At 51.4% G+C, this 19049-nt stretch overlaps 1 protein-coding gene across 1 annotated transcript in view; it reads left to right on the top strand.

The window, feature by feature from the left end:
- Nucleotides 1–19049, top strand: part of LOC129681540 (BOS complex subunit NOMO1) — a 52118-nt gene that overhangs the window by 7154 nt on the left and 25915 nt on the right. Inside the window, exons 4-15 of the mRNA XM_055613504.1 lie at nt 484–584; nt 1428–1534; nt 4203–4275; nt 6436–6588; nt 6998–7135; nt 8066–8155; nt 10513–10618; nt 10779–10929; nt 15247–15421; nt 17162–17303; nt 17675–17806; nt 18802–18938. Of these exons, the coding sequence (XP_055469479.1) occupies nt 484–584; nt 1428–1534; nt 4203–4275; nt 6436–6588; nt 6998–7135; nt 8066–8155; nt 10513–10618; nt 10779–10929; nt 15247–15421; nt 17162–17303; nt 17675–17806; nt 18802–18938 (1505 nt within the window). The remainder of the gene's footprint in view (nt 1–483; nt 585–1427; nt 1535–4202; nt 4276–6435; nt 6589–6997; nt 7136–8065; nt 8156–10512; nt 10619–10778; nt 10930–15246; nt 15422–17161; nt 17304–17674; nt 17807–18801; nt 18939–19049) is intronic.

The following is a 19049-nucleotide window of genomic DNA, read 5'->3' as shown; positions in this document are numbered from 1 at the left end:
GATTCAGGTCAAAACCAAGCATGGCGGCCTGTGCCTGTGACTCTGCAGCTGGGGTTAGGGACAAGAGGACCCTGTGCAGCTGGCCAGTCAGCCAAGGCAGCTGCACTCCAGATGCAGGGAGAGACCCTGCCTCAAAGGTAGGGAGCTCTAGAAAAGACAACCAGCACGGACAGCCAGCCTCCACATGTGTGTGCACACACCCACAGAAACATGCACACAAACACACACGCGCACCAACGACACAGCAGCACTGTGGCACTCGGCGAGGCCTCGGTGCACTCAGGAGTTTGTTGGGAAGCCCGTTCCTTCTGTGGTAAGATGCAGGTGGTGGGTGGGCTGGGAGGAGACTTCTGCAGAACATCTGTCTTTACTTTAGTGCTGGCCGTGTGAGGGCGATGCGTGTGGTGTGTAGAAGACTGTGGCCGGGAAGTGTGCCCAGCACACTCTCGTCTCCTAACCGCTCCTGTACCGATTTTCCCCCAGAGCCAACAAATGTGGAGCTGCACGTGGATGGTGTGAGCGACATCTGCACGAAGGGCGGCGACATCAACTTCGTGTTCACCGGCTTCTCTGTGCATGGAAAGGTTTGGCTGCGGCTCTGCCTGCGCTCTCCTCAGCTGTCCACGAGTGGGCGCTTGGTGTCCTGGGTTGCCCAGAGCGAGCTTCAGGGGCTGTGGTGTGCTGCAGTCGAGGGTGCTGCCAGGAGATGCCTGTGGTTAGGGTGCGCAAAGGGAGGACCACGTGTCCAGGACAGAGTTGTAGGTCCGTGTTAGAGCTTCGAGGCTCCCTCGAGGGAGGCTCCTGCAGAGGTGGCCCCCTGAGGCTTCCCTGGCACCTGTCGGGGAGAACTCGTGGTGCCGGCGCCCGGGTGCTGGGTATGGTGCCTGCTCCAGCCCCGTTTTCCTTAGGGCTCTCATTCTTCCCTCCGGCCAGCCCCCGGTGGGGATGAGCTGTCTGCACCGGTGGGCTCCTAGCTGGGTGGGCCTACAGAACTCTTAGGTTGAGAGTGACCCCCAGCCGTCTCATGTGTGGGGTTCTTACTGGAAGAGGGGAGGTTGGGGAGTTTTTGTTTTTAGGGATTTGTAAAATAGTGATACTTTTTTAATTTTTCGGTATGTATGGCTATGCATATATGAGTGCAGGTGTTCTTGGAGGCAGAGGCATGGGATCCTGATCCGTGCTGGGAACCGGACTCCAGGCTTCTGTAGGAGCAGTGTGAACCCTTAAACCGACTCGCTGAGCAGCCTGTGGCCCCACCTCAGTGACGCAGTATTTTACTGTTACTGTCTGTTTTCCACCGAGCCCTCCACAGAGGTCCCCTGACTATGCCCACTTCAGAGAGGGCCTTGACCCAAAGAAAACTGTTTTAGGTGCCACTTGGGGAGTGGAAGCGTGAGTGAAAACTTCTCTCCTCCTCCTCCTCACAGGTCCTCAGCAAAGGGCAGCCCCTGGGCCCCGCAGGAGTGCAGGTGTCCCTTCGGAGCACGGGCGCTGATGCGAAGATCCAGTCCACCGTCACGCAGCCTGGCGGAAAGTGAGTGGCGCCCCGGAGCCTTGGCTCAGCTGGCAACTGTGGCAGGCATGGAGAGCTTTAGGTCAAGCGGGGCTGGGCTTAGATCCCTGTCTGGCCTAGTTCCTCCTGGAGTGGGGCCGTCTGACCCACTGCGTAGGACGTGGGTGATCGGCTGTCGGCTACTGTCTGTAAAGGCGGTGCTCCAGGCCTCAGGTGCACTTAGACCGTGTGCTATGGAGCCCGGTGGCCAGGCTGGGTACCTCTATCTGCTCTTTGACTTGGGACAAGTAGCCCTTCTGTGCTTTGCTTTTCTAGTTTGTAGATGAAGGTAATGGTGGAGGTTACTGGGAAGGTCATAATTGTTTCAGCTTGTCCAGCTTGGTGCTAGTAAGCGTTTGCTGACCCCAGGTTAACACAGTGTTAAAGACACACCCCAGGTTAAACACAGCGTTTTATCGTGTGGAAACCATTTAGTAGTTGGACCTGATGGTTATTTAGTTAACCTTGCAGAATGAAGGTTTAAAGGGCTGTTTAATTGACTGCAGCGGGGAGAGCTCAGCTGTAACTGTTAGCAGATGTGTCGGTTGATACTAGATTTACTGGACTTCATACTTTTGGAAACATTCACAGCGTTATTACTTTATACACAAAACCCAACCAAAACAGTAACTGAAGCTTCTACTGTGTTACCCAACTTAAAGATTACTATTGCTGATGCTTTCTCCTTGATGGTGCCTGATCCAGATCTGGAGAGCACGGGGCTGTGTTTCTTGATGGCTCAGCACTGGCTGAATGTCCCTCAACCAGGCTCTTGGGACCAGAAGGACCTCTGATGTGGCGTTTTCCAGAATTTGGAATATTTTTATGCATGCAGTGCCTTAGTTTCTCAGTGCCAAAATACACAACTGACACTATTTGGCTCATGGTTTTAGTCTGTGATCGCTTAGCCTTCATGTTTCTGGGGCTCCCTACCCCAGTGACAAGCCCCATCCCCTTCCCCAGTGACACACTTCCTGCACTGAGGCCCCTCCCACCATGGTTCAGTCAAAGCCCTCCTGACAACAGTCGCTTCCCAGAGCCCCGCCTCTGAACCCTGCATTGAGGAACCAAAACGTGTGCCTTTAGGGATGGGACTCACTCCAGAACATGAACTTCATTTATATCTGTTGCACATTTTAAGCATGTCAGCTGAACCTACTCATACATACGAATTTTAAATAATTATTACACAAAACAGTTTCAGAGTAGAGAATATTCCACTTTTGTGGCATAATATTGGAACTCAAGCAGTTCTGCATTTTGGATTTTTTTTTTTTGGAGGGGGGGTACTGGTTTTGAGACAGGATTTCTTTGTGTGACAGAGCCCTGCCTATCTTGGGCTCTCTTTGTAGACCAGGCTGGCTTCGAACTCACAGAGATCCGCCCACCTCCAGGATTAGGGTGTGCACCACCGTGCCCTGCTGGATCTTGGATTTCTGATGTTCAGATGAGGGATGCCCAGCTGCAGGTTTTTCCAGACCTCCCTGGGAGCCGCCTTGATCTCCCGAGCCCCTTCGCCCCGTCGTCAGTGGTGCTCGGCACTCTTGGGGACACAGGGAGGAGAAAGGCTAAGTCTTCACAGTGCCGGGAGCCAGTGGCCCCTCAGCTTTATTGTAGCCAAGTGGTCCCCGAGCGCTGTTCCCCGGAGAATGCAGATGCTGCCTGTAGTAAGTTCCTTGTGCCAGAATTAGCTTCTGATTGGCAGGGGCCTTGATCAGGTCCAGCCTGCTTGGACTCTGGGTTAGTTTACCTGGAGTCTCTAGAACCCTGTGTATTGGCTGAAGGCTTTGTCACAGTTGCTGAGAAAGAACCCACATTCAGATGACGAGCTTATCAGCTCCTAATAGCATGCTCAGTGGTAGTTTTTGTTTTTATTTAATCAGATTTTTGTTTTCTTTTAGGAGACAGGTGACAGTGTAGCCCAGGCTGGTCCTGAAAAAAAAAAAAAAAAGAAATATATATATATACACACACACACACACAGACACACACACACACACAGACACACACACACAGACACACACAGACACACTTTTATCTATTTATAATTTATATGCGCAGGTGCCTTGCCTTCATGTCTGCCTGTGCGACACTTGCATGCCTGGCGCATGTGGACGGCAGAAGAGGGCACTGGAGCCCTTGGAACTGGAGAACTAGAGTTACCTACAGTTCTGGGACCAAAGCTGGGTGCCCTGAGGAGCAGTCAGTGTTCTTAGCCACTGAAACATCTCTTTGGTGCCTACCCTTGGATTATTAACTCTCCTGTCAGCCTCCTGAATACAGGAATTACAGTGCATGTCGCCATGCCTGGCTTTAGTGTCATCAGTGTCAGCCATCTGCCTCAGCCTGGGGTTTGCTCTCTCCCTTCCCACTTATCAGCTCTTAGCTGTTTTGGGTCCCCCCCCCCCCAATCCTTCCTGTTCATGCCAGTCAAACCTACTGACTGTGAGCTCATGTCAGGACTCCTGCAAAGCTGGGAGTGTTGGCCCTCTGAGGGTACAGGGCAGCTCTCCTTGCTTTAGCACACGGGGAGTGTTCAGTGAGTGCTTTGGGCAGGACTGGATGGGGCAGCACTTGGAAGCTTACATGAATCCCCACGTAGCCCCTGTCTAAGCCTCCGTTTAAGTGAGCACTGTTCTGTGTTCCTCAGATTTGCGTTCTTTAAAGTTCTTCCTGGAGATTACGAAATCCTCGCCACTCATCCAACCTGGGCACTGAAGGAGGTGAGCTCTGACGTGTCTGTGCCAGTGAGGCTGTTGTTTGGGAACAAATGTGGGGATGGATTTAGGTTATGGAATGAAGTCACACACTTTGCCCTGATGTCTTGGAAGAGCAGGGGTGCTAAAGATGTGGGTGTTACCAGGGGAACCTCCCCATGCAGGGGCTGCCTCTGCTGCTGGTTTAGGTGACAGTGCTGGGAAGTCCTCCGCCATCCACTGTCGCTGTCTGGAGCTAAGTCAATACCAGAAATTCCTACTGACTTTTGTTCTTTTTCTGTCCAAAAAAGAAATTTATAAGTATGCTAAATATTCTAGAAGCCTGCTGCCCACACAGCCTAGGAGATGGAGGTGTCTCAAGCAGCCTCATGATTGTCAAGGGGAGAATGGGCTCTATGCCACCACAGCCTGAGTGTCAGCCGCAGCAGTGAGGTGGGGGTGTGAGCTGGAAAAAGCTCCTTGTTTCAAGGAAAGAAAAAGCAGTAATTTCCTTTTTGGTTTAAATTTTCAACTTTTTTTCTGCTTTCTATTTGAAATTTTAATCAAAAGTGGTTGAGATGTTACCATTCATTGAAAGAATGTCTAAGCAGGTGTGATGACTCATACCTGGAATTCTAGTACTTGGGATGCTGAAGCAGGAGGATTGCTGTGAGTTTTTGGCCAGCCTGAGCTACATAGTGAGTTCTAGACCAGCTTGGCTATAGAGTGAGACCCTTTCTCAAAACAAAACAACCCAAAAGCCTAAATGTAAATGCTTAAAATATCATATAAAGGCTGATTTCTAAAATATTATGGTAATTAAATATTCTTGTATGAAAATAAAGCATGGTGCGCTAAGTGAGGTTACCTGACAGGGTCAGTGCCTGTGGCCCTGGTTCTAATTTGTCATGGAGTATTGGTCACCCTGAGGGAGCAGGGGTTCTGGCCCTGGCTTTGTCTCTGTCAGGTTTTAGTTAGCAGGGGCATTGCTTAGTTTCTGGGGATTGCATTCTGTATTGCAACAAAAAAGGGGAGAAACCAGCATGCTCATGAAGAAACAAACTAGAGGGGCAGGAGCGATGGCTCAGGTGCAGGTTCAGGACCAGGGGCTTGCTGCCAAGAGTGTGGTCCCTAGGACCCTCGGTGGAAGGAGAGACTCCTAGTTACTCCCCCCCCCCCGCCACATAGATAATTCTAATTTGAAAAGAAGTTGGGCTATACGAAGAACATGAAGGGATGGGAAAAGAGAAATTGTCACTGCCAAGTCATCATACACAGATGTTTACTTTCATGCACCACGCTTCTTTTCATTCCATTTTGTTTAGAGAAAAGAAATTGCAAGGCCAGGGAGACGGCTCAGTGGGTAAAGTGCTGCCATGCAAACATGATGACTTGAGTGTGTACCTCAAAACCCATGGATTTGTAGTTCCTCTGCTCCACGGGGACAGGAGAATCCCCCATAGCTCCTGTGTCTTCCAGTGTGGTGTTCATAGCTGAAAGCAAAAGCCAATCTGCCTCAAACAGGGTGGAGGGCCAGGACCGACTCCCCAGGTTGTCCTCTGGGCTTCACACGCACTCCATGGCATGTGCATACCTGTGCTAAACACAGGAACCCACAGAAGTTACATGGCTTGACTGGATTTTATCTGTCCCGTCTGCCAGTTTCAGATCAGCCAGTTATGAGTTTAACATAATCGTAGACTTTTTTCATTGTTGATTCTTAAATGGTCAATATTGTTTGTTTAGCGTTGACCTTGTGTTGGACATGGCAGCTAGTGGAGGTCTGGTATCCAGGGGGATGTGCGTAGGCCCTGCACACAGTATGCCATCTTATAAAAGGGACGTGGGCGCCTGAGAATGTCACCATCTGGGGGTCCTGGGATCCGTCCCTGTGGCTCTGGAGGGATGCCCGTGTCTGTAATTTTATTGTCCTATTGTGTGTTCACACTATGTTTATCATACTGCTTTTTTAGTTAAAAACTTAAACATGTCCTTGTACTATTGTGTATTCTGAAAGGATTTATTTTTTATTTCTTCTTGAGACTGTCATATTGTAGCCCAGGCTGGCCTCAAATTCACAATAATCTTCCTACCCCAGTTTTCCAATGCTGGGATTGCTGGCGTAAGCCACTGTGTTGGGCTATCAGGGTTTAGTGCTGTTGGAGCTCAGACCTCTTCCTTTTCTAGGCAAGTACCACGGTGCGTGTCTCGAACTCCAACGCTAACGCAGCCGGTCCCCTCACAGTGGCTGGCTATAACGTGTCCGGCTCTGTCCGCAGCGACGGGGAGCCCATGAAAGGGGTGAAGTTTCTTCTCTTTTCTTCTTCAGTGAACAAAGAGGTGAGTGTAGAAAAGTAAAGAACCAGGGTTGGGGGGGGCCTGTGTTGAACCCCGCGTCTTTGTTGACTGTGCTGTGAGGCCATGGGCTTGGGGGCCACTCAGGCTTTACAAGGTTCACAGTGTCAGGTTTTGACAGATGCCTCCTTGCTCTGGCATCTGGGTGTATTACTTCCCTTCTTTGGCCAGTTTTCTTATTGTTGGGGCGGAGCCTCACCATTTTTCCTAAGAAGACTGCCTGTTTTTAACTTCTCAAGCTGGGTGTGAAGATTTGTCTTTCATTTGTTTGCATGGATCCTCTGACTTGAGAAACCCGTCCATCGACCTCTGCAAGTTGGCCTGGCCTTGCTTGTGGCTGTTGGGTAATCAGAACATGGAAATGGAAAAGGAAATCTCTTCTTCCCTTACACAGGATGTCCTGGGCTGCAATGTGTCCCCAGTGTCTGGGTTCCAGCCCCCAGATGAGAGCCTGGTTTATCTGTGCTATGCCGTCTCCAAAGAAGACGGCTCATTTTCTTTCTATTCCTTGCCGAGTGGGGCTTACACTGTGGTGAGTGATTGGGGGTTCTTATCTGTTCGGGACACTGTGGCTTGATTTGAGCCTATGCCCTTTGGGTGTTGTATGAGTCAGCTACTTGAGGTAAACCAACTTAAAGGAATGAAGGTTTATCTTGGATCATGGTTTCAGTCCCTGGCTGGTGGCCCTCTTCTTTCGGGACTGAGGTGAGGCTGTCAGGTATGGTCAAAACCTGTGGTAGAGTAAACCTGTTTGCTTCATGGAGGCTGGGATGCACAAAATTGGGGAGAGCAGAAAGGCTGGGCTTGACAGGCCTTCAGGGGCATGCTACCAGTGATGTGACTTCTTTTCATCAGGCCCTGGTTCTTGAAGATGCCACTACCTCCCAGCGTTGACTAGCAATGCCTCTAGCACAGGAGTGGCTAGCCTTTTGACACCGCAGCATGACCTTGCTGGCTCTAGATGTGTTTGGCCACATCCATAGCTACCCTGGGACACTCTAGCACATGGGCTTTTGGGGGAGTTTAAGATCCAAATCAATAATAGGTATTGAATGACCAAATAGTGGGCCTGTCCTGCATGAACACTTGGCCTAGCAAGGATAGATTGAGTGTCCCTAAAACTAAAAAACCCAGACCTTAAACACTCCAAACATGTAAGGACACAGACAAGCTTGCCATCAGCTCGCGCCTCTGTGAGGTGTGTGTGAGTGTGATGGATCTTGGATTCAGACTTGGACGTGTCCACAAGGTGACTTTTGATGGTCATGCAGGCCCTCCGGCATCCCAGCGGTTCTGCAGTGGGAAACACTATGGCTGCCAGCGTGGGAGCGCGGGCTTCCCATTAGACCGCCAGCAGCGGGGACTCACATTCCTCTGGGTGGCTTTGGCTGCTAGACCCCCGTGAGTACTGATTGTCGCATGTGCTGTAGGCTCTTCCCAATCACCAGACCCCTCCTCCTAGGTGCCGTTCTACAGAGGGGAGAGGATCACCTTCGACGTGGCGCCTTCCAGGCTTGACTTCACCGTGGAGCACGACAGCCTGAGAATCGAGGTGAAGCCTCCAGGGCTCTGGAGACAGGCATTTGGGTTCCCAGCCAGGGCACAGACATTGCAGACATGTCCTCAACAGTACCTGTCCAGATTGGCTGTTGGAGGAAGTGGGACTCCATGCCATAGCCTGGGGTCCACTGGATATACACCCTCTCTTATACAGCGTCTTCATCTTGCAGAGCTAGGATCCTGGCCAGGGCTGCAAGCTGCTTGAGTTCTGTTCCATGGTGGCTGTGCAGTAGGGGCTTAACAGGTCAACAAACAAGTCTTTCTGAAACCTACTTTGTAGTGACGGGAGGAGCCAGTACTTGTTTAGATGAGCAAGTCAGTAAGTGTGTTAGAAGGTAGAGAGAGAGCCCTCTCTGGTACAGAAGGAGGGGCATGCAGTCCAGGGCATATCTATGTCAGGAGTCCTCTCTCTGGAGGTGACTGAGCTAAGTGTAAAGGGGAGCAGGGCAATTATACCTGAGCTATGTAGAGAATGCAAAGGTCTCGAGGCAGGAGTGTGCCTGCCGAGTGAGGCACTGTGAGGAAGCCAGGGAAGCTGGAGTAGAGAGGAGGAGGGGAGGAGGAGGAGGGAGAGAGACTTGAAGAGGTGATGGCTTAGAGCCTGGTGGCTGCTTTCCTCAAGCTGCTGAGCTTGGGTGCTTCTGAGGAGAGGTGTGAGGGGGAAAGCTGGCCTGGGCCAGAGTGGAATCGGGAAGCTGTTCCAGGCCAGGGCAGTAACCACATGAGGATAGGAAAGCATGGCCATGTGATATGAAGGGATGGCGAGATAGTCAGAAAACACAGTGAATGTGTTTTCATCATTCTTCTGCGACATAAGAACAGAATGGGAATGGCCCCTGCTGGCAGCTTGCAGCGTAGAAGAAGCACCCAAGGGCAGCCGGCGGTGGTGATAGTGAAAAGTCGTCGTCAAATTTTGTAACGCACTGAAAGCAATGGGTATCGCAGTCAAGAAGCTGGCCCTTCTTAGAAGGCTGCTGAGACTGCTGACACAAGGCGTCAGGAAAATGCGCCCTGAGTCTTTCTTGCCTATACAACTTTCCAGGAAAGGTGTGGCAAAGTACCCAGGCGAGGGCAAATGCAAGTTTGGAACATGGAGTCTTAACTGAGGGCCTAGAATGTTCCATCAGGGGAGGAGGCATCCCCACCTCACTGTGTCATTTAGCACTTGACACAGAGTAAGTACCTAAGAAAATATCTGTTGAATACATGAGTGAGTCAGTTAGGGATACATAGCTGTCTTACACTCATTTACAGGATTTTCCCTGAATGAAAGGAATCTTACTCCTTCCTCCCTCCCTCCCTTGCACATTCTTTCTTTCTTGTTTTGAGACAGTACCACATATGATCCTCCTGGCTTAGCCTCCTGAGTGCTGAGGTCACAGGTGTGTGCCTTCTGAGTGCTGGGATCACAGGCGCGTGCCACCATGCCCTGCACAGTCACACCTGATGCCTGCATTATGGGTGTGAGTGTTACGTCACGCCAGGCTAAGTGTTGACCACTTTGAAGCTGTCCTTCAAATAGTGCCTGATTTTCATCCAGGGGGCACTTGCTGAGTGCTGCTGTATAGAGATGGCCGAGGCAGGGCAGTCCACTGAGCCTGCAATGTCTGCATTTTAATGAGGGGGGGATGAGGTGCAGGAAGTCAGACAGGCATTTCAGACCCTCAGGGGTTTGATGAAGGCAGAAAATTAGGTTGCTGGTGACTGGTTGAGGAGCTCAAGGTCAGGGTCTTGGCGCTCAGTGCCTCCCAGGAGAGCCCAGGCTCAGTGCTCAGGGGAGGAGGGCACACAGAAGGCTGTGTGCTGAGCAGCTTTGGAGAGGAAGGGTGAGCTGGAAGGAACCTGTCTAGGCCTGGTTTATGGCTGTTAGGTGAGGGCTCTTGGACTTTGACAGGGGAGGATAGGCCATTGGTCTTAGGTGATATTGGTGAAATAGGCGTCAGGTTTCAGGCGATGCTGAAGGAGCATGCAGGGGGTGAAGGGAAAAGCCATGAGTCCCAGGTAATGTTGGGGTGACAGGTCAGAGGTCTCAGCCATGTGGTTTGTGAGGCTGGGGATGGGTAGGATTTACCAAAGTGGGGACATATGGATGGTTAGGGGGAGGGAGTCAGGAGGAGGCAAGGCTGGGGAAGCCCACAAGCCAGAGGTGTTGGGAAGTGAGTCTGCAGCTATTTCTGTTCTACTCTAATGATCATTCATGCATTGGATACACAGCTGAGAAGACAGAGGCTGTGCGAGGGGGACAGGGCTGAGAGGGAGGCAAGGTGACACAGCACAGTGAGCCTCGGTGCTGGGCAGGAGGGGGTCTTGGTGGCACGGTCATATGAACACCTGTTCTTCACTTTGCAGCCTGTGTTCCATGTCATGGGCTTCTCTGTCACCGGGAGAGTCCTGAATGGACCTGAAGGAGAAGGTGTCCCGGAGGCTGTGGTCACTCTGAATAACCAGATTAAAGGTGGGCAGGGCATAGTGGTCTTGAAAGGGCTTGTCCCGTCATGGAACAATAGAAACACGACGGACAGCCTCAGTGGTTTTATAAAAGCACTGTATCCTTACTTACCTGTGGGGTGCAAGCCTTGGGGCTCAATTTTTGTTCACATGCTTTGGTTTCACAGTCAGAACGAAAACCGACGGCTCCTTCCGCCTAGAGAACATAACGACAGGGACGTACACCATTCATGCCCAGAAGGAGCACCTGTACTTTGAGATGGTCACCATCAAAATTGCACCCAACACCCCACAGCTGGCTGACCTCATCGCTACAGGGTGAGAGCGCTGTCTAGTTAGGGTTTCTATTGCTGTGAGGAAACACCATGACCAAAGGCAACTTGAGGAGGAAAGGGGCTTTTTGGCTAACACTTCCACATCACAGTCCATCATTGAGACAGTCACAGGATCTGGAGGCAGGAACTAAAGCAGAGGCCATGGAAGGCTGCTTATGGCCCACTCAGCCTCCTTTCTTAACAACCCAGGACAAGCAGCCTAAAGGGTATCACCACCCTCAGTGGGCTGGACCTCCCACATCAGTCATCAGGCAAGAAAATGAGCTGTAGGCCAGTCTGGTGGGGGCGTTTCCTCAGTTGAGGTTTCCTCTTCCCAAATGACGCCAGCATGTGTCAAGGTGACATAAAACTAGCCAGCCTGGGTGTGTCCCAGCTCGTCTTGGCAGCAGTGGAGAAGAAAATGAGCTTTTGATCTGACTGTGTTTCTGTGTAGGATTCACATTCAGTTCTGACAGCTGTCAAGAATCAGTCTGGTTTTCTTTTGGAAAGATGAGTGCTGTAGGCACTTACATGGTGGACGCTTAAAATTGCTTTCAAGTTAAGAGTTTGCTAAGGTAGAAAAAGGGCCACTGAGATGATAAATGTGGTTTCTGACAAGGCTGACAACTTGAATTTGATTCCTGGGAGGCACATGGTAGAAGAGCACCTGTCTGTCTGTCTGTCTGTGCATGTCCTGTCTGTCTGTCTGTCTGTCTCTGTGTGTCCTGTCTATCTATCATCCGTCAGTCTATCTATCATCTGCCTGTGTATCCTGTCTGTTTATCATCTGTCTGTCTCTGTGTGTCTTGTCTATGTTAGAAAAAGATCTTGAGGTTGGCTCTTCCTGTGAGTGCTTTCCTTGTGTGACTGAAGGGCTTTGTGAGTGCAGTGGTAGATGTGGAGGTGGACTGGGAAGTGTTTCTGCTCATTGGCAGAGTTCATCACTTAGTCCAGGTTTGAAGCCTCTGAGGTGTTGCTGTGGACAGGTGATGAGGGGTCAGGTTTGGTGTCACATGACCACTAGGTGGCACACTCTCCCCGATGCTTGGATCTGTGTGCATCCTGATGCGTGGCATTCCCGAAGGGGAAGGCCAGCATTGCAGGGTTGGCTTGGAACTAAGTGGTAAGATCACAGGAGCTAAGAAAGTGAGTGTTAGGGACAGGCTGACTACCAACACCAAAGCTAAGAGCGGAGCCCCAACAGACACCATACATGAGCCTAAGTCACCCAGGATTCACTGTGGCCTTTCAGCTTTAAAAGACCAGGAAGTAAATCATCCTTAGAAAATAATTCTTGGGTTCAAGTCCTTTCTCTGTCTCCCCTCTCTGCTTGTGTGCTGGAAAATCCACACTAGGTAAGCAAGCAGCTCTATCATTGCTGTGGACTCTTACCATTACCTGTGGACTCCTGTGAGCAGTTCTGCCCAGCTTTTTTGAGTGAGGCATTGTGCTGAGGGCTCCAGATATAACAAGCAACTGAACCAAATGGTAAGGACAGGGCTGTCAGCTCCCTGGGGAGGTGGCACAGAGAGGCCTGCAAGCTTGAACTGTGCCAGCAAGAGATTGGGGTTCTCCGAAGGCCTTAGGTAGACTGGGGTTCTCCGAGAAGGCCTTAGGTAGATTGGGGTGGGGGTGGTAGCCCTGAGGCCTTTGAAAGACCAGGAGAAGAAGGAGCAGGGCTTCCCAGGCAGGAAGGCAGCATGTTGAGAGGGGACGGGACTGAGCCAGTGTGGCCAGAGGCCAGTGATGAGGTCAGAAAGCCTTTGGCCATGTACCTGCAGTGCGGAGACAGCCTTGTCCACTGAGACCACAGGGTCAGCAAGGGTGCCAATAGAGATGGGGCATTTAAATTCTTTTTTTGTGTCTGGCTGTTGGGTGGGTAGAAATTGGTGGGGAGTCAGGGTGTTGGCAGAGGTGCAAATGGGAGCATGTGGCAGTCATCCGGAGGAGATGGAGGGCTAGGGGAGGGCTATGGAGCTGGGTGCCGCAGGAGAGGAGAGCAGGTGGATCTGTTAAATGATCAGCTGTAGAAGTCGGCAGGCACATACTGCCTGTTTTTGAACAACTGATGTGTGTGTATATATTTTCTTATTTAAGTGTAGTATTTGAACCAATGTAAGAAAAAAAAATGACATTTGAGCATTTTGGGGAAAACTCATTACTCTTGCAGGGACCCAGAGGCCAACCAAGCACATTTATGTTTATTTCTGGATGGTGCTGGGATCAAACCTAAAACTTTGAGCACAGGCAATGCACTACTGCTGAGTTTCACCCTAAACCCGCTTTTGCTTCCTTAATATATTGGTGTTTCTCACCTTTCTTTTGTTTTTTAATTTTTAAATTATTCATAAATTTTTATATTTCTTATATTTACTTTATACGTGTTTGAGTGTGTCTTGCCTGCATTACGTCTATACACCGTGTCTGTGCCGTGCCCTCAGAAGGCAGCGGATCCGGGAACTGGAGCCGCAAACAGTTGCAAGCAGTTAACAGCCACTGCCCCTATTTTATTTTTAAATTTTATTTCGTTTATTAGGCTGTGTGTGTGCTATGGCACTCACATGGAGACGGCTGTCTTCCTCTGCAATATGGGTCTCGTGGGTTAAACTCAGGTTTGTCAGGCTTGGCAGCAAAATGCCTTTACTCACTGAACCAGCTGCTGACCCACGGTTTCTTTCTTTTACTTTTTTTTTTTTTTTTTTTTGAGACAGGGTTTCTCTGTGTAGCCCTGGCTGTCCTGGACTGGCTTTGTAGACCAGGCTGGCCTCAAACTCAACAGAGATCCACCTGCCTCTGCCTCCCGAGTGCTGGGATTACAGGCATGTGCCACTGTGCCTGGCTGTTTCATTTCCTCTTAAATTAATTTTTATTTCTGGTGGGGTGTGTGGATGTAGGTGCACTTATGTAAATGGGTGTCTATGGAGGCCAAGAAAGGGTGTTAGATTCCCTAGAGTTGTAACTGAAGGGAAGTGACATCATCACTCCTAGGTGTGGTTAAGTGGAAGGTTTTTATTGTAGATATGAGGGAGAGAACAGCCCAGGGCATCTGGAAGGGTCCAGACTGAATATGGCCGGAAGGATAGACTAGGTCATGTGGGGAGGTAGGGGGTTAGAGGAGCGCAGAGGAAGAGGAGAGAGAGAAGGGTCAAGAGAACAAAGAGAATGTGTGGGTTCTCATACAGCCACAATGTCTGGGTTATATAGGAAGGGAATGGAAGCTGGGGGCTGGAGAGGTTCAGGGTGGGAAGTGCTTCGAGGAGCCAGGACTTTGGAACAGCTGGGAGACCCTGGCAGCCAGCATCCTATCTGATATGTTAATAGACACCTCAGCCATTTGTATTGACTGTCTTTGGGACCAAAAGGAGTTTGAGGTGGTTGTAGACTGGTTGAGGTGGGTGCTGGGGATTGAACCAGGATCCTTACCACTAAGCATCTCTCCAGCCCCGAGTTTAAACCTTTTAACCAGTTAAGAATGTGGACACCTCACTTATCCAAGGACTTATCCAGTCCTCGAAGAAGCACGCAGTGAGCCTGAGGTGGCCTAGGGTGCCAGGGAGTGACCGACACACGCCATCCACACCGTCCCTTTATCCCCTCCCTGATTGTCCCGTTGGACAAACATGTTTCTCCAGCGCTCTCCGTGATTGTCAGAGGCAGAAGGTTCTGTCAGAAGCAGCAGCTGGCATCTATCTCCAGTGACAGGAGAAGATGAGAAGCTAGGACCGTTAGTGAGTTAGGGACGTGAGCGGCTTCCACGTGCTCTTAACTCACCCGGCACAGTTGAACCAGGAGGCAGCGCGTGACGGAGCGCCCAGGCCTGCTGAGGCTGGAAGGGTCGTGTGAGGCTGCAGTCACCCCATCCATAGGGTTCTTGCGCCTGAATGAGAGGCATCTGTGGGGCTCCGCCCCCAAGGAGTGCGTTCAGCTTTGCGCTTGCTCTGGTACACGTGGCGTCTAACTGTAAATGAGGACTCGGGTAGTTCTGTGGTCTCGTTAAGGGCACTGCTGGCAGGCAGCTGGCGGCTCTTCCTTTTTTAGGGTTAGCCCGAGTTGCCTTATGGATCCAGTTGCCTGCAGCATTTTTATTACCTGCTGGTTTCCTGCAAGTGGCTTCTGCAGCAGTAGGGAGGGGCATGTGTTATCCAGTGCACGCACAGCCTTGCTCCAGCCCAGCTGCAGGCATGTGCAGGAGGGTCTCTGAAGGGAATGGCGCCAAGTCTGCAGTGGTCACAAAGGCCGTCAGAGGGTCTTGTCTCAGGGTTGTCGGCAGCCTGCCCTGCGTGTTTGAGTCTGGCTGGAATGACCAGGCCTCTCATTGCAGGTTCAGCATCTGTGGCCAGATTTCCATCATCCAGTACCCTGACACCGCCAAGCAGATGAGTAAATACAAAGTGGTCCTGTCCCTTCAAGACAAGGACAAGCCTTTAGTCACCGTGGAGACTGATGCTCACGGGTCATTTTGCTTTAAAGCAAAACCCGGGACCTACAAAGTCCAGGTACATGAGTTGTGTTTGGTTTAAGATACCGGAGGGCTGGGAAGGTGGCTCAGTCAATAGTGGCCATTGATAAGGCCCTTTGATCCCAGAGTCCATATAAAAAGCTAGGTGTGCCCAGGAGGCAGAGACAGGCAGATCCCTGAGGCTCACTGGCAAGACAGACTTGCCTACTAGGTGAGCGTCAGGCCAGTGCAATTCCACCTCAGAGAACAAGCTAGATTTGTCGTGAGCAAACAACGCCCAGGGTGACCTTGGCCCTCCACACACTCGTACCCCACTCAACTTGAGAAAAAGCAGGGGTTTTCCAGAGCGTTAGGAGCCACAGTGGGGCACAAGAAGGAGCCTTTCTGTTTCCGGCTCCTGACAGTTGAGCATCTCATTGCTGCATGTGAGTGCTTGAACAGGCAGAGGCCTGTGCAGGGTCAGGAGCCGGCTTGTGCCCTCTTGTGCCTTCCTGGGTTCTGGCTGCTGTAGGATGTCCATGAGGCCAAGAGCAGAGCAAAGCCAGCCAGCTCTTCAAGCGGTTGAGAACTTGATGGTGCCAGCTTCTGAGAGTCTGGCCAGACAAGGGAAGAGCTTCCCACCCTGACTCCAGGACAGCCAGCAGGTCCCAGGGAGCCTGCTCTTTCAGGCAGAAAAGCAGGGCAGCCCTGGCCTGGAGTTCTCCCACAAGGGAGTAGGCCTGACCACAGCTGGGCTGAGATAACCAGAGGTCTGCCCGTTTGCCTAGTGCAGTCCTCCTCACTTTGGAAAGACCTTGTTCCTGTAGCTGGCAGGGCTGCTGATCAGCTCAGCCCTGCTCCCAGCACTGGTGAGGGAGGCCTAGGGGTGTCCACTAAGCCTGCTCTTCAGGAGTGGGCCCGTCCTTCTGTAGGGACAAATGAAGACAAGGTGACAGCTGCTGCTCTTAGTCGCCTGACCAGCTTATCTGAACATGGCCACATTGACAGCCTCTTGAGGTTTTTGTCAGAAGCTCAGAGTTGGGCAATTTTTTCGCTGGGAATAAGATAGAGGATGTCTGCCCCCTTTCCCATCCTTTTCCCAGCCTGGGAAAAGCACACAGAAAAAGGAGCCACGTTTGATGGCACACACCTGTGATCCTAGTACTGGGGCAGTTGAAGCAGGAGTGTGAATTTCAGGATCTGGGTGACATAGTCTCTGTTTTAAAGTAACACACGGAAAATAAGTATATGGAAAAAAAAATGATCTGATTCTACAGGTGCCTCTGTGGGGACACCAGTCACAGTCCCCCCTCCTCTTTGAGACTTGGTTTCACCCAGCCCAGGTTGACTTGGACCTTGGGTGTCTTTCTGCTTTAGCCTCCTGAATGTGGGATTACAGGCTGGTGTTGCGGAGCCCATCTAGGATTGTGTTATAAAATAAGACTTATATATACTGTGATTACACGTCTGGGCTGGAAGTGAGCCTGCACCCTTCAGTATCTGCTTTAGGCCCAGGTTCTAGTGGGGAGAGCTGCCCCGGCTGGCTCCAGCACAGCCGTTCTCAGCCTGTGCTGCTGCATCCATCCTTTTGAGGGTCAGATGACTTTTTCACAGGTCACCTAAGACCATCAGAAAACATAGATATTTACACTACAAATCGTAACAGTAGCGAAATTACAGTTACGAAGTAGCAGCAGAATAGTTTTATGGCTGGGGTCACCATGATATGAGCTATATTGAAGGGCCGCAGCCTTAGGAAGGTTGAGGACCACTGCTTCAGTGCCTCGGGTGCTCACAGGTGGTGGTGCCTGAGGCTGAGACCAGAGCTGGGCTGATGCTGAAGCCACAGGCCTTCCCTCTCACCGTGACCAACAGGCCTGTGATGGACGTGGCCTTCGTGCAGTTTTTGGCGTCTGTTTCTGGAAAAGTCTCCTGTTTGGGTAAGGTGTCCACTGCAAGCAAGAGCCTCTGGTTCAGAGCACTGGGCAGTGGGATGGGCTGGGACCAGCATTTCCGAATGGGGTGCTGTAGCGGTGGTCTCTCCCATCCTGCCTCAGTGGAGGCTCTCGGGGGGTGAGCAGAGGTGTAGAGTGGGGCCTGGTTCCCTGCCAGAGTGTCACTGTCTGCTGACCTTGGGGTGACTGGACCTTGATCACTGTGCTGGTTGTGAGGGAGAGCCAGAGCTGCCCTTGGGGCCTCAGGCTTGCTTTCTGAGTTTGCCTGCAGGGCCTGCTGCTCAGGCTAAGGACTCTGAAGCCTGTCAGGGTTTTGGATGGCCGTCATGTGAGGTCCTCCAATCTCTCCTCTACAGACACCTGCGGTGACCTGCTGGTGACCCTGCAGTCCCTGAGCCGCCAGGGTGAGAAACGCAGCCTGCAGCTCTCCGGCAAGGTCAACTCCATGACTTTCGCATTTGACAAAGTGCTGCCTGGGAAATACAAAAGTAAGATGGAGCATGATACTTCCGTGAGCTACCCCAAGCCTGCGCCGCCTTTGTGCTTACTGTTGGCCTTTCCTAGGGAACTCTGTTGTGTCACAAAGGTACCACTCTTCATCTGCTCTGGGGAGGGTGCCTTGGCATTAATCATTTTGTTTCTAAATGCCAGAAAGAGGGTGATGATTCTGCCCTCATTATCTGCCACTTATTCAGCTCTAGAGTGACTTTGGCCAGCACTATGTTACGTCACCTGTGAAATGGTACAGTAGGCTTCCTCAAGTACAGATCAGGTAGAGCACAGAGCCTAGTCAGTAGGGCAGTGGTCCACGCTGGTGTTCTTCCTGCCCTCAGTAAGCCAACTCGCGCATCCTTCGGAGGGCCAGTGTGCAGCTGGTGCTATGGACTAGGCCACTTCTGTCTCTGGGGTTTGTTTTTCTGTCTCAGAAAGAGCTGGCAAACTCCATTCAGGGTGCTGGCAGCCTGTTTTTATAATTTCCGTGGAGTCCTGCCACGGCCATGTGCACATACTAACTGTTGCTGCTGGAAGTCCACTGGCAGAACCCAGAAGTCCAGACCTGCAAAGCTGACCGGAAGCCGGGTGCTGGGAGGCTGAGGAGGGAGCATCTCCTGAGCCGAGTTCAAGGTCTGCTGGACAGCGTTTTATGACAATAGTGTCTTATAGCCTGGCATCTTCAGCCTAAACGGATTTCTTTACTGGTGGTGACAAGGGGCCGCTGGTGTCAGTTTTCCTCTGGCAGCGACCTGTCCTGAGCATTGTTGACTGCCTAGATGTTTTTATATAAAGTGTATTTTCTTTTCCGACGAGGTCTCGCTCTGAAGCCTAGGCTGGCTTTGAACTCTCATCCTCCTGCCTCAGCCTTCAGAGTGCTGGGACACAAGTGCACACCAGCACGTTCAGCACACACGTACTCTTTTGCAGCTAGTTAGCGGTCCCCGATTGCTCGGTGGTGCGTGGCACAAGCCCCGTGTTTGCTTTGCAGTAAGCATCGTGCATGAGGACTGGTGCTGGCGGAACAAGAGTCTGGAAGTGGACGTGCTGGAGGACGACGTGTCCGCCGTGGAGTTCAGGCAGACGGGCTACATGCTACGCTGTGCGCTCTCACACGCCATCACGCTGGTATGTGCTGCTCCTAAAGGGCCTCAGCGAGGCTACCCAGAGGGGCTGACAAGGTGGCTCAGCTCTTGAAGGTGCTTGCTGCCAAGCTGGGGAGCTGGGTTAGATCCCCCC

The sequence above is a fragment of the Psammomys obesus genome, unplaced genomic scaffold, assembly GCF_907164565.1.
Source record: "Psammomys obesus unplaced genomic scaffold, mPsaObe1.curated_primary_1811, whole genome shotgun sequence".
Taxonomy (NCBI): domain Eukaryota; kingdom Metazoa; phylum Chordata; class Mammalia; order Rodentia; family Muridae; genus Psammomys; species Psammomys obesus.
Note: the sequence above shows the minus strand (reverse complement) of the source record. Positions and strands in the feature narration are given on the sequence as shown.